The 23,029-nt window shown below is 42.4% G+C and overlaps 2 protein-coding genes across 7 annotated transcripts in view; one reads left to right on the forward strand and one right to left on the reverse strand.

Moving 5' to 3' along the window:
* The window catches only part of MACROH2A2 (macroH2A.2 histone), a gene marked incomplete at its 3' end in the record, with an annotated part of 59,665 nt that overhangs the window by 26,015 nt on the left and 10,621 nt on the right, over positions 1–23,029 (forward strand). For 2 of the 3 annotated variants that reach the window (XM_082407312.1, XM_082407311.1), the window contains exons 3-7: positions 8,177–8,281; positions 8,960–9,066; positions 10,350–10,547; positions 11,610–11,720; positions 13,129–13,228. In XM_082407312.1, the coding sequence (XP_082263438.1) occupies positions 8,177–8,281; positions 8,960–9,066; positions 10,350–10,547; positions 11,610–11,720; positions 13,129–13,228 (621 nt within the window). The remainder of the gene's footprint in view (positions 1–8,176; positions 8,282–8,959; positions 9,067–10,349; positions 10,548–11,609; positions 11,721–13,128; positions 13,229–23,029) is intronic. The other variant, XM_082407313.1, reaches the window with a different exon arrangement.
* The window catches only part of AIFM2 (AIF family member 2), a 35,211-nt gene continuing 27,637 nt past the window's right edge, over positions 15,456–23,029 (reverse strand). For 3 of the 4 annotated variants that reach the window (XM_082407305.1, XM_082407306.1, XM_082407300.1), the window contains exons 9-10: positions 17,338–17,467; positions 15,456–16,707 (exon numbers count right to left, since the gene is read on the reverse strand). In XM_082407305.1, the coding sequence (XP_082263431.1) occupies positions 16,599–16,707; positions 17,338–17,467 (239 nt within the window). In that variant the 3' untranslated portion in view covers positions 15,456–16,598. The remainder of the gene's footprint in view (positions 16,708–17,337; positions 17,468–23,029) is intronic. The other variant, XM_082407301.1, reaches the window with a different exon arrangement.

Consider the following 23,029-nt stretch of genomic DNA (forward strand, 5'->3'; position numbering starts at 1 on the left):
AGGTCTGAAGGCCTGGGGGATGCTTTTCTAAAATGCACGTTCCTGGCTGCATTTTAAACCCAGGAATCTGATGGGAAAAAATCTCCTGGCTTGGAGGGAGAGGAGGGACTTTGAAAATGGTGACTGAAGCTTTAAAACAACCTTTAGGTCTGTATCACCCACTGATACTGGAAGACCCTGAGTAACCCAGAGATTCCACAGCCTCCAAGCGGGGAGACCAGATACCCTGACGTCCTTCAACCCTGAGCTGTGCACTTTCTGCTTCACTACACTGCCCCATTCTAATGTTTGTATAATCAAAATAATTAGTAGTTCCTGTGCCTCCACTTGGCAAAAGTCTAAACTGTGCATAATACAATAGAACAAAATTTGGCCTTTTCAAATTTTGTTGACTGGTGACTCTGTTCTTTGGTTCAGAAGTGTTTGATGAAAAAGCTTATGTTTTCCTTTTCATTCATTCAACAAATATTTGTCGAGCATCTACCTGTCAGTGCACACAGTCAGTCCTTAGACTCTTCCCTGCTAATAGCATTGGGCCATTTATATGATTTTTCATCTATCTTCAGTTAGAGCCACCAGACCTCATAGCAATGCATACTATAGCCTGAATGTCACACTCTGGACTTCGAGCCAGCACATCTGTTAAAGATCGATAGTGTCTCTCAAAGTAGAATGTCACCCATTTTCTCATAGTCTTTCATTCACTCAACAAACACTTATTGAACACCTACTACGTGCCAGGTGTTGTTCTAGGTGCCGAGGATACAGCAGAGACCAAGACAGACAGGAGTCCCTGCCTTCAAGCAGAATGCATTCTGAAGGGAGAAACAGCAAACAAATGAGTGAAGTGTATGTGGTCCAGCGGATGGTGTTAAGTGCTCGGGGATGAATAAAGCAGGAAAGGAGTTAGGCTTGGGCTACTTCCAGGAAGTGGGGAGCTGAGGGGAGGCCCCACTGAGGGGCTGGCATCTGAAGGAGGCCAGGGAGTGGGCATGTGGATGTCTGGACAGAGGGAAGCAGGTGCTGGGGGTGTCCAAGGAGCAGCAATGGGGACAGAGGGCCAGGGCTGAGGGAGGGAACTTGGACTGTAAATGAGGCCTGAGGGAGAGTGGCTGGTGGGGGCAGAAGAGCTTGTCACGGGAGCTCTGGAGGGTTTTGAGCAGATGTGCAAGACCCTGCCTGTGGGGACGGGGGTACAAGGCGGAGTCAGGGAAAGCAGCAGGAAGGCAGTTGCAGAGATCCAGGTGAGAGACGTGAGGTTGGGGAGTAGGCAGTGAGGCTTCCGAGGAGTGGTCAGAGTACTGAGATATCTTGAAGGCTAAGTCAACAGGATCTGCTGACGGGTTGGACATGAAGTGTGAGAGAAGAGACGAGGAGCACCTGGAAGGGTGCTGCTGCCAATAACGCTCCTTGCCCAGGGCCAGTCCCAACCTCCAGCACCGTCCTGAGTTAAATGGAGAAGACGAAGCGGGTCTTCTGAGGCCCAGAACTGTCTTCCCGGTGTCCTTTCCTTCCCTTCCTTTTGTGCTTTTTCCTCCCCTCCAAACTCAGGCTGGAGTTGACAGCAGGGGCTTAGATGTCAGCTTAAATCTGATTTATCAATTCACCAGCACTGTTACCTTGGGCTAATTTCCTTAACCTCTCTGAGCTTTGGGTGTTTCCAGAGCTAATCTCATTTAACTCCATTAATGAGCCAATGTATGCAAAATGTCTGGTGCATAGGATGCACTCAATAAATGGTAATTCTCCTCTCTCTTCTATTAAGAGCTGATGAAATCATTCAGGGCAAAGTGTAATGAGTAACTCTGTTAAGGTGGTATATTTGGGGGCTGTATTGCATTTTAATGAGACAAGGAGTTTAAGCCAAAGGAATGAATCATTATTGCAGGCCATTGCTGAGTAAGTAAAAAGGGGATTTTTGTTAGTTGTTTTGTTTTGTTTTGGAAGGGGGCATGAATTGATTTTGTTTAGGGAAGAGAGTTCAAAGTGTGAAAGCCTCCTGTCACCCTTGAAATGACCTTTAACATTCACGACAACAATATTGACTGAGTTTCTCCTTTGCATCAGGCCTTAAAGATACAACGGAAAACAGACAGATGTAGTCCTGCCTTCCCTGGGTTTACATTCTAGCAGAGTTAACTAGCATTAAACACAACACAATAAGATGACATTCATGTGGACAGGGAAGCCAGAGGAGCTTTGAGAAGCAGGGGGAGGCTGCCTAATATAAAGCAAGGGCTGTTCAGACCTAACCAGGGGTGTAAAGCAATTATACTCCAATAAAGATGTTAAAAAAATAAAATAAAATAAAAATAAAAAAGACCTAACCAGGGGGACTTCCCTGGTGGTCCAGTGGCTAAGAATCTGCCTTCCAATGCAGGGGACTCAGGTTCGATCCCTGGTCAGGGAACTAAGATCCCACATGCCATGGGGCAACTAAGCCCGTGGGCCACAACTAGAGAGCCTGCGTGCCGCAACTACAGAACCCATGCACCCTGAAGCCCACGCACCAAAATGAAGAGCCCGCGCGCCGTATCGAAACATCCTGGGTGCCACAACTAAGACCTGACACGGCCAAAAATAAATATTTTAAAAAATTGGAAACCGAAGTTTAAAAACAAAAGACCTAACCAGGGCTTCCCTGGTGGCGCAGTGGTTAAGAATCCACCTGCCAATGCAGGGGACATGGGTTCGAGCCCTGGTCCGGGAAGATCCCACATGCCGCAGAGCAACTAAGCCCATGTGCCACAACTACTGAGCCTGCTCTCTAGAGCCCGCGAGCCACAACTACTGAGCCCACGCACCGCATCTACTGAAGCCTGTGCTCTAGAGCCCGTGCTCCACAACAAGAGAAGCCACCGCAGTGAGAAGCCCACACACCACAATGAAGAGTGCCCCCGCTCGCTGCAACTAGAGAAAGCCCACGTGCAGCAACAAAGACCCAACACAGCCAAAAATAGTAAATAAAAATAAAATAAATTTAAAAAAACAAAAAGAAAAAAAGACCTAACCAGGTTCTAATCCTGCTTTTTAACAAATTGATTGATTTAAAATCCTGATACCTGGGTCTTACCCCAGAGATTCTGGGGTACTTCTGGGCATCAGGATTTTTTAAAGCTTCCCCAAAAGATTCTGATGGGCAGCCAGGGTGGGGAATTGGTAGGAGTTGGCTAGATTCAGATGAGTTGATTATCAGTTTGGGGAGAAACAAGGGTGAAGATCTAAAGTTTAGAGGAAGTATGTGGCCCCTTCCAGAAACTGGAGGCATTTCTGTGTACCTGGAGCAGAGCTGGGAAATGGGAAGGGTGAGAGATGAGATGGGGGAGCAGGGGGACAGGTCCTTGAGGGCCACATGAGAAAGTGCACATTTTGCACACACACGCCAGGGGGGGCATCGAAGGGAGGAGGTGGCATTCTGGGGGCCTCACGTGGGCTTTAGGTGGAGAACAGTTGGTGGGAAGCAAGATCAGAGTCCAGGAAACCAGTGGGGGCTGTTTTAAAGTCACTTTTGAGAATTGACAGGGGCCAGGACTAGGGGTTCCCAGTGGAGACGATGAGAAGAAATGGGCACATGTGGGAGCTGCCTGGAGGGGAGAATCAGCTCTGCTCAATAATGGGTGGGATAAGGGGGGAGGCCAATTTACTTCTCCTCTCAGATTCATGTCTATGGTCTCTGAAGTTCCCCTCTCCCACTCACTGCCTCCGAGAGGGGACCTGGGGCCACAGGAATAGCCAAGTAAGAAAAAGCTGGGTGCCAAGACATAGAAACAACCTAAATATCCATTGACAGATGAATGGATAAAGAAGATGTGGTACATATATACAATGGAATGTTACTCAGCCATAAAAAAGAAGAAGATAATGCCATTTGCAGCAACATGGATGCAACTAGAGATTATCATACTAAGTGAAGTAAGTCAGACAGAGAAAGACAAATATCATATGATATTGCTAATATGTGGAATCTAAAATATGACACAAGTGAACCTATCTATGAAACAGAAACACAATCAGGGACATATAGAATAGACTGGTGGTTGCCAAGGGGGATGGGGGTGGGAGAGGGATGGAGTGGGAGGTTGGGATTAGCAGATGCAAACTGGTATATATAGAATGCATAAACAGCAAGGTCCTACTGTACAGCACAGGGAACTATATTCAATATCCTGTGAAAAGCCATAATGGAAAAGAATATGAAAAGAATGTATATATGTATATATATATACACACACACATATATAACTGAGTCACTTTGCTGTACAGCAGTAATTAACACAACATTGTAAATCAACTGTACTTCAATATAAAATTTCTAAAAAAAAAGAAAAGAGTTTTAAAAATAGCATGTAAAAATGCAAAGTCATATTTCACAAATGTTTGAAATTCATGAACCATTCTTACTTTCTATTAAGTAAAACTATACCAAGAAATTATCCATATTTTAAAGCCCATTTTAATTTTTCCTAGAGTAGATCCCCAAATTTAATAAAATCTATTAAAAATTTAAAGATTTTATAAATAAAAAAATAAAATCTACACCAAATGCAGAAAGAAAGGAAGGAAGGGAGTGAGGGAGGGAGGGAAGAAGGAAGGAAGGAAGGAAGAAAGAAAAGGCTGGGTGCTACTTAGCCAAAAAGAAAGTTGCACGAATTTTCTGGAACTTGGGGAGAAATAGCAGTCAGCCTTGCCTGATTTCTCTGGACTGGCTGCCTGACCAACCCCAGGTTCACACATCATCATGATGTTATAGCCATATGGCATTTCTGGTCCCAACCTGTTGGGGGACATTGCACACTCCAGCAACGAATGCATGCTGGACTGCTCATCTAGAAGGTCCCTTCCACCTGAGACATCCACCAGCCTCCCAGAATGGACATCACATTCATACTTCAGTTTATCAATCTGTAAATGCTGGCCCAGTTTACATCTCCAATGTAAGTGAGGAAAAAATGGACTGAAAAAGCAAGCCCCAGATTCTGGAAAAGAATTTTGTATTCATCAGCAATAGATATAATATAAATGTGAGATATTGAGAATGAGTAATTTATAATCACTTTATGGTGAGAAAATGTTCTGTAATATATTTTTAATTGATAGGACAAATAGGCCTTAAAACAGGGTTGAATTTCAGGGCACTTCATGAAATCATTATGTAACAAAGAAACCTATCATTTACACATCATTTCCAGACAATTGGGTCTATCCGTTTAACATCAAGCATTTTTTTAATATAATAATTTTTCAGTTTTTACATTTGTGTTTTGAAAAGATCACTTTGGCAGCCAGGACCACATGTGTGGTTGTGCAGGTTGTACACTGCACAAGCACACACATTGAAGGGAGTATCATTCACATCATAGACCTCGAAGAACTGTGACTAATTATGAGCATTTCCAGCAGATGGCAGTAAAGGTTCTTGTTCTAACAAAATTAGGGAAGTCAAGTGTCTTGAGGAAGGGGCGTCTTTTTCTAATTTGCACAAAGGTGCCCTGGGCCAGTGGTGGCCTTGTTGGCATGGATCTGGAGGAAGATAAAACTGGGGGCAGGAAAACCACTACGATTATCTGGGCTGGAAAAGAAGACAGCCTTAGCTCGGGTAACGGCGATAAGCTTGGAGAAGAGGGGCAAAGCTATGTAAGATTGATGAGGCTGGGAAAAGAGAGGAAGGAGAGGGAGGGAGAGGGAATGACTCCCAGGTCTGTCTGTGGATGGAGCTGCCAGTCCCGAGGGTGACGGTAGGAGCCTGTTTCGAGGAATGATTTGGATTTGGGGATGTGGTGAGCTTGATTTACCTGTGGCACGCCCAGGTGGCATCATGGCAGGGCTGGCGGTGCAGATCTGGTGACATGGGAAGGAAGGTGGAAGCAGGCGCTGTGAGTGGATGGGGTTTCCCCGGAAGACTGCGCGGCCTGAGCAGAGACTGCGCGGCCTGAGCAGAGCAGAGCGCCCAGTCGGAGCCCAGGGACACCGCCACCTAGTGGGCAGGTGGACAAGCGAGCAGAGGCCAGGGAAGGAGACAGTCATGTGTTCTGTCCCAAGCCTACACTTGCTGTGGTATTTCCCATCTCCTGTGGGCTGGGATATCCAGTGTTGGTTTAGATTGTATCCAAAATGAGCGGACACGAGCTCTTCCAAAATAATGTGCATGATGAGCTTTCCAACATCCTTTTTGGCTACAGAAATCATTCCTTTTACTATCAGATACTCAGCTGTATCCCAGATGGTTACTATTGCTGGAAGTGTGACTTGCGAGAAGTGAGAGGTTTGCTGTGGAAGTCTCCAGACCTCCGTGGAAATCTCCACCACTTAACAAATTATGATCTTCCAACAAAATTTGCAGTGAAACAAATGTGTGCCATTAAATTCAGTTTTCCTATTGATTGCCAGTTGACACACAAGGATACTTGTGTTCCCAAAATCAATAAAATCACTCAAGAATGTAGCAAACTTTTACAGTTCACGTGAATATATTTGTCATAACATTTGAAAATATTAATAATGATTAATGTTATTTCAAACATTAATGTTATTTCAAACATTTAAATGGTGGAGTCTGGCCCAAGGAATGTTCAGACTAAACATCCAACAGAGAAAAGAACTTGGTCTAGATTATCTGCTATGTATTCTTAAGTTTTTTTCTCTTTAAATAAAAAAAGTTCTACCTCTGCTTTTGCACTTGAGCACACAATCAAGGGTTTCTTTCTTATAAATTATTTCAGAAGAGTTAGTCCGAGAGCCCAGCCGCACTCGGGCAGAGCCTCACCTGTGTGCCTGCATTGTGCTGCCTGACGAATCGCTGCCTTTAGCCTCTTCCTGTGGCGGCATTCGATGACAGATTTTCCGTCTGAGAATCCAGTGTCTGTGCATCTGGCTGTCAAGCTGAAAATAACCTGACCTTCAGGGGCTTCCTGAAGGCTGGGAACGTGTAGGGCTTCCCATTAGCCATGCCTCTCATGCTGACGGTTAATTTGATGAACCCCAAGAGGATGCTTAACTGCTTCCTCTAAATGCAGGAAGACAGAAGGAGGACAGTGATGGTCCAAGAGGCTAAATGAAATTCAACTTCTCAGAAGCGTAAAACTCGGAGGCTCCTTGACCCCCTTTCCGCCCATCTGAAAAACGGGTTGAGTGGAGTGCTCCTTCCTCCCAGGTGTGGGCCCCTAGGAGCAGCAGGTGCAGGAAAGTCCTTTTCTTGTGCTCAGTGGGGTGCTGTACCTTTTAACCTAGAGTCATAAAGCAAGCCTGTTTGTGAAGACTTTATAACTACACCTCTTTCTGATGGGTACCCTTTTTAAACGAAAGAAAAGCTGGGCAGAAATCTGAAGGCCGCAAACCAGATATCTAATATGGCGTTAATTTCAAATACTCTGTCCTCCAGTCCCAACAAGCCTGCTCATATTTCTCAAACTACAGTGCCCCAATCTTTGATTCAGAAAATGCGGTGCCGTGTAAATGAATTGTTGGTAAACACAATATTCCTTGCTTAATAACCCAAAAAAGATGTTGTGAGAATGAATTTGCAGTGATTTAGCGCTTTTCATTATGGAAATGCCATATAAATATTTAACTCATGCTTATTTTATTCTAATTTTTTGTTAATCACATTTGCTTAGTTAATATGGCATACTTATGCCAAGTTTTTATTTTATTGCCATAGATTTTACGAATGATGGCAATTGCATGTGCTGTTTTATTTGAAATTAGGTTGACTGCAAAAATTCATGCAGAATCGCCTATTAATTTTAGGGTTTAGTATCTATGCCATTGTACCAGCAAATCCCCCCAGCACACACATGTACACACATACCTGCACACATACATACACACAACACATTCATGCACACATGCACCTACAATTTTCCACCCACGTATAACACACTGGCACATTGCCTCTTTCTTTAGGGAAAGAACTCTTTTTAGGGGAGGAATTTTTCTTTAAAGGCTCATTCATGCTCTTGAAGGCAGACAAATTTGATTTAGCAGAGCATCCTTCCAAAATTGAGAAAGAAAGAAAAAATAAAGGAGGAAAGTGAAAGCATTCAGGGGTATAAACCAATTCTATAGTTTTTTTTTTTGACTCAAAAACTGATAGTATGTGAAATAGAATTCACTTTTCAGATTAAGTGGTACCTCACCCCTTAGTATAAATCAGTTCTTCCTATCCACTTTCCTTTAGGACAAGAGGGACCAGGGGCATCAAGTGAAGAGGAAAAGGAGATTCTGAAAGGGGTCTCAGCTCTCCTCAGAGATGGCTGCACACTGAAAGAAACTCGGCTTCAATGTTAGGGTTCTGCTTCGGTCAGGATTAACTTCTGCCAACAGTGGCTTAAACAAGAGAGTTCCTTTTTCCCTCATACAAGAGACGTCTATAGAAGACAGTCCAGGCTGGTTAGGAGGCTCCACAGTCATAACAGATTCTGGTTCTTATCTTATTGCTCTGTCTTCCACAACTTCTTACCCTTGGTCAAAGATGGCTGCTTAGATTCCAGCCATCATGTCCTCAGTCTGCCAGTAAAAAGGGAAGAAAGGCACTGTCCCTTCATTAATGGATACTTCCCAGAAGTACCATACAACACAACTGCTTGCTTTTCATCTGCCAGAACTTAGTCACATGATCACACCTAACAAAAAGGGTGGTTGGGAAATACTGTCTTCATTCCTGTGATTTGGGGCTCTGCAAAAAATCAGAGGTCCATCTACTAAGGAAGATGGGGGAGAATTAATGTCAAGGGACAACTAGAAGGCTTTGCCCACAGGATCGTATATCAGGTCTTGCTAAAGTATCTTACTTGTCTGTGACCTGAATTCTTTTCAGTTGTCTGGATTTCTTTCCAGGCCCAGACATAAAAATCACAAATAAATAAAAGTGATCTAACTCCAAGGCCATTTCCAAAGGAACGCTTTGGAAAGCTCAGACCCCATTCTACGATTGCCTATTAACCCTCCCTTGAAATTTCAGCGGAAATTCTAGAATTGGCTGGGAATGCAGCGAGGGACAACAAGAAGGCCCGGATAGCCCCAAGACACATCCTGCTGGCAGTTGCCAATGACGAGGAACTCAATCAGGTACGTCTGAAGCATTGACACCAGCCACGGAATGGGTTTGCCAAACGCGCTACTGCATGTGGACCCGGCTGGCTAGAAATCCTTCCTGCTACAGTACCCAGACACATTTACACTAAAAGAGTCAGATCATATGGGAGAAGAACAAATTCTGCTAGCCATATTATTTAGATTCAAAATAAAATTGTCTCTGGAATAGATCCCATTATATATTCTGAGACTTGCCAGAATTTCTTTTCCTCTTTACAAGCAAGCTCTGTGTGTTGCCGAGGGAAGTGCAGTGCACATATGTTATTCTCTGTACAGTTTCTTCCCCCAAACTTTGTTGACAATTTATTCTGATGAGGGCAGAAGCGTCCTTCTTCATATATCAAAACTAACGCTTTATATTTTAGAGCTGACTCCAAAATCGAGTGAATTCCCACCCCCATGCCCCCCGCCAAAGATGTGCAAGGTAGCAGGTAAATAGTATGAGAATTTTAATTTATGTGTATTTTATAATGTTAACTGTCTGTGGTTAAGAATCAGTTCTTATTTTCAATCCAACATGGGCTGATAATTTCCAAAAGTACAATAAAAAATAATTACTAGAAAAATTAAAAAACAAAAACATACAAACTACCAGCTACAATTTTTTGTTACTAGATCCAATAGATATACAAAAACTCTGTCAACTTACTAGACTCTTCCTCATGATTTCTGTACTCTTTTTGTCACAGACAGGTAACTAATAGCTTGTGGACCAGCCTTGGTTGCAGACCACATTTGGAGTAGCGCTGCTATAGAATGTGCAGAATGTATTAGTGTGGTAGTTCATGTTCATTAGTTAAAGTAAACACATATCAGTTGGGAGGTGTGTGGTCAAACATATTTTACTGATGGAATGCATGATCAAAGGAGTGGGGTCTGTTGTTAACTGAGTCTAGCCCTTGCATTAACCTTTGAACCTCATTTTGTCAAGCTGTGCTCCCACGTCTGAAGCTCTTTATCCTCGGTTATGTCTGGAATCTCCAAGCTCTGGGCAACATCCCTGGTTTCAACCTCTATACGCTTTCATTTTGCTTTGCTTGTTTTGCTTTCTGTACAAGATCTCGGGATGCCTTGTTACCTACAGAGAAAAGCCCTACCCGTGAGACAGGGACAAGCAGTTAAATCGTGTATTGTGCAGTTTCTTTGGAAAGCAGAGACCAGATTTAACACTTGTTTTGCCAACAGTTAGAACCGTATTAAATCCAGAACCAACGAGCTCTTTGCTGTCTGAGCTCATGCCTTCTCTCTCTCTTCAGCTGCTAAAAGGAGTGACCATCGCCAGCGGAGGCGTCCTGCCCAGAATTCACCCTGAATTGCTGGCCAAAAAACGAGGGACCAAAGGCAAGTCAGAAACTATCCTCTCCCCTCCCCCAGAGAAAAGAGGAAGGAAGGCCACGTCGGGCAAGAAGGGGGGCAAGAAATCGAAGGCTGCCAAACCACGGACGTCCAAAAAGGTGAGCCCAGTGGCGTCTGTGAGCTCAGGACTCTCACAGAACGGGAGGAAAGTTGAACCATCCAAAGAGAAGGGCGTGGCCAGCATCCCCGAAGGACTGGGGACCCGCCACAGCTTGGTGCTGGGAGAAAATGATAGGAATGTGTGTGAAAAAGAATAGAGGGCCTTTGAGACGAGCTCAGATCATCATGCAGGGTCTACTAGAGTTTTCCAAACCCCACACATGGGTGGTTTTCATGTTTCCAGATCCCCTCCACTGACCTCACCAAAATCTCAAGTGAGAGAGCTGACCTGGAACTCTACTTTCCACCTCTCCCCATGTGACATACTGACACACCTTTAGCTTCCCACAGAGAGTCGCCTGAGTTCAGCCAATGGCATTTCAGGTGTTTTGGATAAGTAGCTATAGCTCAGAGGTGCCATTTGTGGAGTAATACTTTCATATGCTGCCCAGTACAGCAACTGCTAGCCACGTGTGGCTATTTAAATTTCAATTTAAATTACTGAAAATGAAATCAAATTCAGTTCCTTGGTTGCACCAGCCACATTTCACGTGCTCAACAGCGCGGAGCAGCACAAAGATAGAACGTGTCCACGAGGGAATGAAGTCCTATTGGACAGCGCTGCTTTGGGGGTCGTCAACTTTTCATTCCCCAGACCTCCATGATGGCAAAAAAGATGGTATAAGAGTTCATTTCTCGGCCGCTGTGCCCCAGGGGAATCCTGGAGAAAAGGGAAGTTGAGCAGTGCGCTATGAATGACCCCACTTGGCTTATTATCAGAAGCTGTAGGCGTTGAAAAGAACAAGAATAACATACCTGTGTCCAGGTTCGAGCAAAGACTGTGGGTACATGCGAACCCCTTAATACACTTGATTTTTGCAGTATCCTTTTGTTTTCCCCATATTGCTGTCCCTTGCTCCCCTCTGTTGAAAACAACAGAACCTAACATCTGACCACTTCCGTTCATATCCAACTTGGTGGTAACCATGGGAAAGACTTCAAAGCCACTTTGGGCTTTTTCTGGATTATTTCTGATCTGTCCTTCTGATTTCTACCAACAGTCCAAACCAAAGGACAGCGATAAAGAAGGAACTTCAAATTCCACCTCTGAAGATGGGCCCGGGGATGGATTCACCATCCTGTCTTCTAAAAGCCTTGTTCTAGGGCAGAAGGTAATAAAGAGAATTGTAATGTGCTGTCATAAAACACTATTGCATTTTTATAACCTCCTGTTTACAAGCAATGAAGCCTCCTTCATCCCTTCCTTCCCTAATATGACTCTCACTCTGGTCTTGAATTATTCATTTTTAAACTAAAGAGCTATGGCAGTGTCTGCATTGTGAGGATAAACAAGCTCTTTAGTGCTGAGAATTGTTCATGCTGACACTGGTCAGCCAGGGGTACCCATAGTGGATCTTTCTGGTCTCCATGCCCCAGCTATCTCTTGCTCACCAAAAAAAATCCATAGCTAACTTTCTCAACCAGCCTTTGGGAGGCCTGCTTTACATGGTGTGATGTAATTTATCAAAGAAGGAAAATAGAAAGATATGTTCCCTGAATATCCCTGGTGTTAGAAATGAATTATTTGCCAATAATTCAGTCTGCTTGCCTTTCTAGGCTGCAGAAAGAAAACAAACAGGGTTATACATTTGAGAAGTCTTCAGCAGCACAACAGCAGCCCAGCCAGACATGCAAATAATTCATTCCCACAAGCATAACAGACAATTTATCTACCAAGTCAACTGGGGCTGCAATATGATACCCGCGGAAACAGTCAGTTAATCATATCGGGTAGCGAATGTTTGCAGCCTGACAGTAGTACAAACCTCTGTTGAAGCAATTGGGAAGAGCGTGCTTTGAGAAGAGCATAAACGTGGCGGGTTCCTAATTCATCACTGATGAAAGCAGGGAAGCAAAGAGGTGGAATTTATGTCCACTCTAGGGGCTATCTGTGGTTACGAGATGATTCGCTTTCTCTCTCTTATCTAGGGGAGCAAGAAGTTCTAGCTCACATGGGGAGACAATGGAGAATGGCTTCCATTCCGCTCAGCTATGGGCACATGGGGCAGCATTTCACAAGCGTAGCCCCAAGAGGGTGGTCCCAAAAGTCAAGGCGGCCAGACGTAGAGGTCAGAATCCCAGAGCCCCTCACTTCTCTCCAGCAAAGTGGTTGGCTTTACATCCCTGCCCCCGGAGGTCTGTGCTGCTCTGGAGAGAATGCAGGGAACCGAGTAGCTTCTTGAAGGAGCTACTCAGAGAATTATGATATCGAACACCAAGGCCACCCGGATGGGAAACGAAGGCATAAGCTATAGGGAAAAGAAAAGGAGGGGAGGTCCCGTTCCTGCCCCCGAAAGGGGAGGCAGATTTGCTGCTAGCCTCAGAGTGAACATCAAATCCACTGAGCCCAAAAGAGCCTGTTGAAAACCACACACCTTGGAAACGTCAGATGGTCGCTCCACGCACAGCCCTTTCTGTTGACACAAGCAACTGAGAGAATGAACAGATGTGAGTAAAACGTGAAGATTTTCCATAGGCCTTGATCTCGCCCACACTCTGCATCTTCTCTTCCCAATGCAGCTGTCCTTGACCCAGAGTGACATCAGCCATATTGGCTCCATGAGAGTGGAGGGCATCGTCCACCCAACCACAGCTGAAATTGACCTCAAGGAAGATATAGGTAAGGTTCTGAGGTTTCGGGAGAGGTGCCATAGAATAGCTACTGTTCTGGCAAGTTCTCGTGAAGTTGGTCATTGTCAGCTGGATAGCCCCTGCTTGGCGGACCGTGTCAATCAAGCTCTGCCTTCGTGTATAATTGAACAACATTACTAGAGAAAAACTAATTTTGTTTTAAGTCTGCAGATATTTTTGAAATTTTTATTGAAGTATTATACAAAAACAGATCATTAATGCGCAGCTTGATGAATTTTTCTCCAAGCGAACAAAACTGGGACCAGCACCTTGATCATGAAACAGAACCTTACCAGTACCCCAGAAGGCCTCTCATCCCTTGTCCCGGTCACCATTCTCTCCAAGGGTAACCGCTATCCTGTCTTCTGGTTTTTTTATTTTTGGCTGCGCCTCGAGGCATGTGGGATCTTAGTTCCCTGACCAGGGATCGAACCCATGCCCCCTGCAGTGGAAGCGCCGAGTCTTAACCACTGGACCTCTAAGGAAGTCCCCACCACTATCCTGTCTTCTAACAGCATAGAGGGGTGTCATCTGTTTCTGATTTTATATAAATGAAATCATGCAGTATGTCTCCTTTTGTGTCTGTCTCCTTTTGCTTAACTTTGTGAAATCAACCCATGTTGTTGAGTGTGGCTGTAGTTCATTTTCTTTACTGTACAGTATTCCACTGTAGGAATATAACACAGTTTGTTGATCCATTGTACCATTGATGGCACTGGGGCAGTTTCCAATTTGGGCTGTAATGAGTGGTGTTACTCTAAATATTGTTGTACATGTTTTGGGTAAACCTCTACATATATTTGAAGCTGAAATACTGAGAACACCATTGGTAAAAAGGAAATGGACATCTGGAAAAAGTTAGGTGGTCTGTAAGGCTATACACTGAGTTCTTTCACCAGTGGATTGCCACCTGTCCCATGAGTGGTGGAGGGATCTGTTACCAGGCTAGGTGGAGGAACCTGGAGGCTAAGCTTCCAGGCACTAGAAATAATAATAAGACCATTTAGTCACCATCTCACCGATTTTTACAAGACAGAAATGGACAAAGAAAGGGTTTTGTCCCTGGGATACAGGGCTTGCTTCTGAGGTAGGTGATTTGGGGCCAATGCTAGTAGCTCAGCCCTGGATGGTAGCTGCCAGGCTCACCTGTGTTTCCCCCTTGGCATCAGAGGCCACTTGCTTTACTGAAAAGGAAATAAGATAGCACCGGGTGGGGGGAAACAAAAACAAAACACAAACAAACAAGCAAAAAACAGTATTACAGAGAAAGAGGATTTCTCTGGCACACAAACAGAGATGGTGAAAATTCCTCTACTCTTCAAACCCAGCCCAGACCCTACCAACTGCCCTCAACTCCCTCTGTGTAGAAAGACTCCACCTCGTGGCCTTAATCTTGAGCTCTGTTTTGAAGTGTGTTCTAGCTTCTCTCAAACAAAACAAGTTTATCTTTTAAAGTTTTACCTTCTTTATCATTTCTATAGTATGTGCATTTTTATATCAGGAAAACTATAAAGATATTTCTGTTTTTTAAGGGGTGGGTGATGGTAGGATAGAAAAAACACTGGTATTGAAGCAAAAACTCGAGGTCAGATCCCAGCCTCAGTGGAGGTTCTGGAGCCAGCGTGGGTCTATGTCCTGGATTTAGCTGTGTGACTATAGGCAGTTTTCTTAACCTCTCTGAACCTCAGTTTCCTCACGTGTGAGGATAACAATAGTACGTGTCTCATAGAGGTGCTATGAAGATTAGATAAGATAATACAAAGACAGAGCTTAGCACAGTGCCGGGCTCATAGGCATTTGATAAAAGATAGTCTCCTTCATGGTTGCAGAGTTGTTAGAAGGGGTCCCTCCCATCATGAGTCCATTCTCCACTACTGTGGCCCAAACCAATCTCCCCATGCAGATAAGGCCCTGATTTATTCTTTTTAAGACATTATAAGTTATTACAGGAAAGTTCAAGCCTACACAAAAATAGCAGAAGAGTGTAATGAAACCCTACACACCCCATTGCAATCATCATCTACCCATGACCAAGTTCGTTTCAGCTCTACCCCCGCCCACATTCCCACCACACATATTATTTTATCTGTGAATATTTCAGAATGACAAGGGCTATTTTTTTTACAACATACCATTATCACAAGACCACTATCACAACTAAAAAAAATTAGTATCATCAAATATCCAGTGTTCAAATTCCAACTGCATCATAAATGTCAATTTTTTAAAATTTGTTTATTTGATTCAGGCTCCAATAAGTTCACACGTTACAATTGGTTGATAAGTCGCTTATAACCCATTGGATCCCCCTTTGTCTCTCTCTTTTTTTCTTAGCAATTTATTTGTTGAAGAAGCTGGGCCGTTTGTCCTGTAGGGTTTCCCACAGTCTGGATTTTGTTGATTCCATCCTCCTAGTGTCATTAAACATGTTTCTTCTCTGCTTTTCTTATAAGTTGGTAGTTGGATCCAGAGGCTTAATTAGATTCAGGTTCAAAAACTTTTAGCAAGACTACTGGGGCAGTGATGGAATGTCCTCCCATCAGGAGGAGCCCCACTCTCTCACGATGCTCCTTCTCTAGTTTTGTCCATTCGTTAGGGGTTGCAAAGGGGAGATATTCTAATCCTAGATATTCTAATTCCTTCTTCACTTCTTCACTGGAGGCTTCCACAAAGGGGAAGTCCCCTCATCAACTCTACAGGCTACTTTATTCCTAAATGTCTTCAGGGAAGAGGGTGGGCTCACCTTGATTTTTACATGGTCCCATTTGACCTCTGAAAGCAGAGCACAGCAGCCTAGACCTGTTTCCCTTGCTTCTCACAGTGAACTTGGCTACCAGCTTCAGCTACTTGGCCTTCTCCAGGCTTCTGTGACCCAGCAGGTCGAAACTGGCCAGGGGTCTGAGGGGCAGAAAGGAGACTTAGAGGCACTTGCCATAGCCTGCGATCACCATAACCAAATTGTGTCACTGAAACCCAAGCACATTAATGGAGAAACCCCTCCACCCCCGCCTCAGTGGAGAGTGACTGCTGGAATCAATATTTTTCCTAAGTGATCTGCACATCGTACAGTGCCCCTCCAAATATACTTGAGTGTCTGAGTGTGGAGTGGGGAAGCTCCCTCACCCAGCCTCTAGGGAAGCCTCTGAACTGAATAATAATAATAACAATAATCATCATCATCATCTGAATAATTATAACAACTAATAATAATAACCACAAAGAGAGAGAGAGCTGAGACTTGCCCCAGACATCCAGTTCACCAAATTCATTTGAAGATGAAAACGCATGAGGGGAAATACTTCATCTCCCACCCAAGAGCAGCAGTCATCCTGGTCTGGACAAAACACCCACATGTCATCTCAGGGGCATGAGGATCCCCTGGTGCACATAGGTGGGGCTCCTGCTGCGCTGGAGGTGGAGTCCTGCCATCTCCTGGGGGTTCCACTTGGCCTCTCTAGAAGCACAACCCTGAAATATGGCGTAGAGAATTGTCCTACCATCAAAAACTCGAGGGATTTCTCAGCAGAAATGTCCTTAGAGATTAGCCTTGCAAAGCTCTGCATTTTCCATTGGAAACCAAGGCCCAAGTCGGGGAACAACATTCCAGGCTGCCCCGGGCCTGTGTCTGTCCTTTGGCCCCAGGGACTTACAACACATAGGTGGTGGTGAGATGGGAACAGGACCCCAGAGCTCTCCACTCAGAGGTTCCTGCTAAGCCATCTGTCACCTAGGGCCTGCCCCCCACCCACAAGCAACAAGGTTGTGGCTGCATCCCCAAGGGTGGCTCTGGGACCCGGCTGAGGAGCTGGTGACAAGAGGTAGGCTGCAGGGTCTGTGAGATCCCCCCCAGTGTGGAGTGCTGCCATCAAATCAAGACACTGAATTTAATCAATACTACACGGGTACCGAACCCAGAGATCAGAACACCGGAGCCTCAATTTTTTAAAAAGGTCACTTTAGGGTTCATGTCATGAGACTGCTTTATGGCCAAATCACCCCCTAAAAGGACCCTAAAAGGGTCCTTTAATGAGTTTCCATGGAATATGTCAATTGCCAACAATATAACTAGCACTGCTGACGGACTTTGATAGTACTCACAATGGTGTAACCTCTTCTCCCATTTTATGCCTCTCCTTATGTTTTTTCGTATGCTTCCTTTTTGCTTTCAAGAGGGATCCATCTTTTATATCTCCAGTATCATTTTCCTCTTCAGTAGAGACTTCTAATTCTAAATTAAATATCAAGTTAAGAAATAAAGACATAAGTTAAGGAAAATGAAAATCTTATTTATCTAACCCTAACCTTAAAGTTGTAAATACCTTTGCTTTCTTTGCAAACTTTTTTTTTTGGCCGTGCTGTGCAGCTTGTAGGATCTTAGTTCCCCAACCTGGGATTGAATCCGGGCCCTGGCAGTGAAAGTGCCAAATCCTAACTACTGGACTGCCAGGGAATTCCCTCTTTGCAAACTTCTGAAGCTTCTTTTTTATTGTTGTCTTTTTGGGTTGTATTTTTTTCTAAATAGATCTTTATTGGAGTATAATTGCTTCGCAATACTGTGTTAGTTTCTGTTGCACAACAAAGCGAATCAGCCATATGCATACACATGTCCCCATATCCCCTCCCTCTTAAGCCTCCCTCCCATTCTCCCTATCCCACCCCTCTAGGTCATCGCAAAGCACAGAGCCAATCTCCCTGTGGTATGTTGCTGTTTCCCACTAGCTAACTATTTTACATTCGGTAGTGTATATACGTCGATGCTACTCTCGCTTTGCTCCAGCTTCCCCCTCCCACCCCAAGTCCTCAAGTCCATTCTCTATGTCTACCTCTTTATTCCTGCCCTGCAACTAGGTTCATCAGTACCATTTTTTTTTTTTTTTAGATTCCATATATATGCATTACCATACGGTATTTGTTTTTCTCTTTCTGACTTACTTCACTCTGTATGACAAACTCTAGGTCCATCCACCTCACTACAAATAACTCAATTTCGTTTCTTTTTGTGGCTCCATAATATTCCATTGTATATATGTGCCACATCTTCTTTATCCATTCTTCTGTCAATGGACATTTAGGTTGGTTCCGTGTCCTTGCTATTGTAAATAGTGCTGCAATGAACCTGTGGTACATGACTCTTTTTGAATTATGGTTTTCTCAGGGTATATGCCCAGTAGTGAGATTGCTGGGTCATATGGTAGTTCTATTTTTAGTTTTTTAAGGAACCTCCATACTGTTTTCCGTAGTGGTTGTATCAATTTACATTCCCACCAACAGTGCAGGAGGGTTCCCTTTTCACCACACCCTTTCCAGCATTTATTGTTTCTAGATTTTTTGATAATGGCCATTCTGACTGGCGTGAGGTGATACCTCATTGTGGTTTTGATTTGCATTTCTGTAATAATTAGTGATGTTGAGCATCTTTTCACGTGCCTCTTGGCCATTTGTATGTCCTCCTTGGTGAAATGTCTATTTAGGTCTTCCACCCATTTTTTAACTGGATTATTTGTTTTTTTGATATTGAGTTCCATGAGCTGTTTATATATTTTGGAGATTAATCCTTTGTCTGTTGTTTCATTTGCAAATATTTTCTCCCATTCTGAGTGTTGTCTTTTTGTCTTGTTTATGGTTTCCTTTGCTGTGCAAAAGCTTTTAAGTTTACTAAGTCCCATTTGTTTATTTTTGTTTTTATTTCCATTACTCTAGGGGGTGGGTCAAAAAAGATCTTACTGTGGTTTATGTCAAAGAGTGTTTTTCCTATGTTTTTCTCTAAGAGTTTTATAGTGTCTGGTCTTACATTTAAATCTTTAATCCATTTGGAGTTTATTTTTGCATATGATATTAGGTAGTGTTCTAATTTCATTCTTTTACATGCAGCTGTCCAGTTTTCCCAACACCACTTACTGAAGAGGCTGTCTTTTCTCCATTGTATGTCCTTGCCTCCTTTGTCGTAAATTAGGTGCCCATATGTGCATGAGTTTATCTCTGGGCATTCTATCCTGTACCATTGATCTCTATTTCTGTTTTTGTGCCAGTACCATATTATCTTGATTACTGTAGCTTTGTGGTATAGTTTGAAGTTGGGGAGCCTGATTCCTCCGACTCCATTTTTCTTTCTCAAGATTGCTTTGGCTATTAGGGGTCTTTTGTATTTCCATAAGAATTGTAAAATTTTTTGTTCTGATTCTGTGAAGAATGCATTGGTAGTTTGATAGGGATTGCATTGAATCTGTAGATTGCTTTGGGTAGTATAGTCATTTTCACAATATTGATTCTTCCAAGCCAAGAACATGGTATATTTCTCCATCTGTTTATGTCATCTTTGATTTCTTTCATCAGTGTTTTACAGTTTTCTGAGTACAAGTCTTTCGCCTCCTTATGCAGGTTTATTCCTAGGTATTTTATTCTTTTTGTTGCAGTGGTAAATGTGAGTGTTTCCTTAATTTCTCTTTCTGATTTTTCGTTGGTGGTGTATAGGAATGCCAGAGATTTCTGTGCATTAATTTTGTATCCTGCAACCTTACCAAATTCCTTGATTAGTTCTAGTAGTTTTCTGGTGTCATCTTTAGGATTTTCTATGTATAGTGTCATGTCATCGGCAAACAATGACAGTTTTACTTCTTCTTTTCCAATTTGTATTCCTTTTATTTCTTTTTCTTCTCTGATTGCTGTGGCTCGGACTTCCAGACTATGTTGAATAAGAGTGGCGAGAGTGGACATCCTTGTCTTGTTCCTGATCTTAGTGGAAAAGCTTTCAGTTTTTCACCCTTGAGTATGATGCTTGCTGTTGTGTTTGTCATATACGTTTATATGTTGAGTTAGGTTCCCTCTGTGCCCATTTTCTGGAAAGTTTTTATCATAAATCAGTGTTGAATTTTGTCAAAAGCTTTTTCTTCATCTATTGAGATGATCATATGGTCTTTGTTCCTTAATCTGTTATTGTGGTGTATCACATTGATTGATTTGCGTATATTGAAGAATCCTTGCATCCCTGGGATAAATCCCATTTGATCATGGTGTATGATCCTTTTAATGTGCTGTTGGATTCTGTTTGCTAGTATTTTGTTCAGGGTTTTTGCATCTATGTTCATCAGTGATATTGGTCTATAATTTTCTTTTTTTGTGATATCTTTTTCTGGTTTTGGTATCAGGGTGATGGTGGCTTTGTAGAATGAATTTGGGAGTGTTTCTCCCTCTGCAATTTTTTGATAGAGTGTGAGAAGGATCAGTGTTAGCTCTTCTCTAAATGTTTGAAAGAATTCGCTTGTGAAGCCATTTGGTCCTGGACTTTTGTTTGTTGGAAGATTTTTAATTACGGTTTCAATTTCGTTACTTGTGATAGGTCTGTTTATATTTTCTAATTCTTCCTGGTTCAGTCTTGGAAAATTGTACCTTTCCAAGAATTTGTCCATTTCTTCATGGTTGTCTATTTTATTGGCATCTAGTTGTTTGTAGTAGTCTCTTATAATCCTTTGTATTGCTGCAGTGTCAGTTGTGATTTCTCCTTTTTCATTTCTAATTTTATTGATTTGCATCCTCTCCCTTTTTTTCTTAATGAGTCTGGCTAATGGTTTATCAATTTTGTTTATCTTCTCAAAGAACCAGCTTTTAGTTTTATTGATCTTTGCTATTGTTTTCTTTGTTTCTATCTCATTTATATCTGCTCTGACCTTTATGATTTCTTTCCTTCTACTGACTTTGGGTTTTCTTTGTTCTTCTGTCTCTAGTTGCTTTAGGTGTAGGGTTAGACTGTTTATTTAAGATTTTTCTTGTTTCTTGAGGTGAGATTGAATGGCTATAAACTTCCCTCTTAGAACTGCTTTTGCTGCATCCCATAGGTTTTGGGTTGTCACGCTTTCGTTGTCATTTGTTTCTATGTATTTTTTAATTTTTTCTTTGATTTCTTCAGTGATCTCTTGGTTATTTAGTAGTGTACTATTTAGCCTCCATGTATTTGTATTTTTTACAGTTTTTTTTCCTGTAATTGATTTCCAGTCTCATAGCATTGTGGTCAGAAAAGATGCTTGATACGATTTCAATTTTCTTAAATTTTCCGAGGCTTGATTTGTGACCCAAGATGTGATCTATCCTGGAGAATGTTCCGTGTGCACTTGAGAAGACAGTGTATTCTGCCACTTTTGGGTGGAATATTCTATAAATATCAATTAAATCTATCTGGTCTGTTGTGTCATTTAGAGCTTGTGTTTCCTTATTTATTTTCTGTTTGGATGCTCTGTACATTGGTGTAAGTAGGGTGTTAAAGTCTCCTACTATTATTGTGTTACTGTTGATTTCTTCTTTCATGGTTGTTAGCATTTGCCTTAGGTATTGAGGTGCTCCTATGTTGGGTGCATAAACATTTATAATTGTTATATCTTCTTCTTGGATTGATCCTTTGATCATTATGTAGTGTCCCTCCTTATCTCTTGTGAGAGTCTTTATTTTAAAGTCTATTTTATCTGATACTAGTATTGCTACTCCAGCTTTCTTTTGATTTCCATTTGCATGGAATATCTTTTTCCATCCCTTCATTTTCAGTCTGTATGTGTCCCTAGGTCTGAAGTGGGTCTCTTGTAGACAGCATATATATGGGTCTTGTTTTTCTATCCATTCAGCCAGTCTGTGTCTTTCGGTTGGGCATTTAATCCATTTACATTCAAGGTTATTATTGATATGTATGTTCCTATTACCATTTTCTTAACTGATTTGGGTTTGTTTTTGTAGGTCTTTTTCCTCTCTGTGTTTCATGCCTAGAGAAGTTTCTTTAGCATTTGTTGTAAAGCTGGTTTGGTGGTGCTAAATTCTTTTAGCTTTTGCTTGTCTGAAAAGTTTTTGACTTCTCCATTGAATCTGAATGAGATCCTTGCTGGGTAATCTTGGTTGTACATTTTTCTCTTTCAACACTTTAAGTATACCCTGCCACTCCCTTCTGGCCTGCAGAGTTTCTGCTGAAAAATCATCTGCTAACCTTATCGAGATTCCTTTGTAAGTTATTTTTTGTTTTTCCCTTGCTGCTTTTAATATTTTTTCTTTAAATTAATTTTTGTTAGTTTGATTAATATGCGTCTTGGTGTGTTTTTCCTAGGGTTTATCCTATATGGGACTCTCTGTGCTTCCTGGACTTGGGTGACTATTTCCTTTCCCATGTTAGGGAAGTTTTCGACTATAATCTCTTCAAATATTTTCTTAGACCCTTTCTTTTTCTCTTCTTCTTCTGGGACCCCTATAATTCAAATGTTGGTACGTTTAGTATTGTCCCAGAGGTCTCTGAGATTGTCTTCAATTCTTTTCATTCTTTTTTCTTTATTCTGCTCCTCAGCAGTTATTTCCACCATTTTGTCTTCCAGCTCACTTATTCGTTCTTCTGCCTCAGTTATTCTGTTATTGATTCCTTCTAGTGTATTTTTCATTTCAGTTATTGTGTTGTTCATCTCTGTTCTTTAGTTCTTCTAGATCTTTGTTAACATTTCTTGTGTTTTCTCAATCCGTGCCTCCATTCTATTTCTGAGATTCTGGATCATCTTTACTATCATTACTCTGAATTCTCTTTCAGGTAGATTGCCTACTTCCTCTTCATTTATTTGTTCTTGTAGGTTTTTACCTTGCTCCTTCATCTGTGACATATTTTTTTGCCGTCTCAATTTTGTTTGTTTGTTTGAGTGGGATTGTGTTCCTGTCTTACTGGTTGTTTGGCCTGAGGCTTTCAACACTGGAATTTGTAGGCTATTGGGTAGAGCTGAGTCTTGGTGCTGATATGAGGAACTCCATGAGACCTCACTCTGATGAATATTCCCTG

This window comes from Balaenoptera borealis (assembly GCF_965194805.1).
Source record: "Balaenoptera borealis genome assembly, chromosome: 10".
Classification (NCBI taxonomy): domain Eukaryota; kingdom Metazoa; phylum Chordata; class Mammalia; order Artiodactyla; family Balaenopteridae; genus Balaenoptera; species Balaenoptera borealis.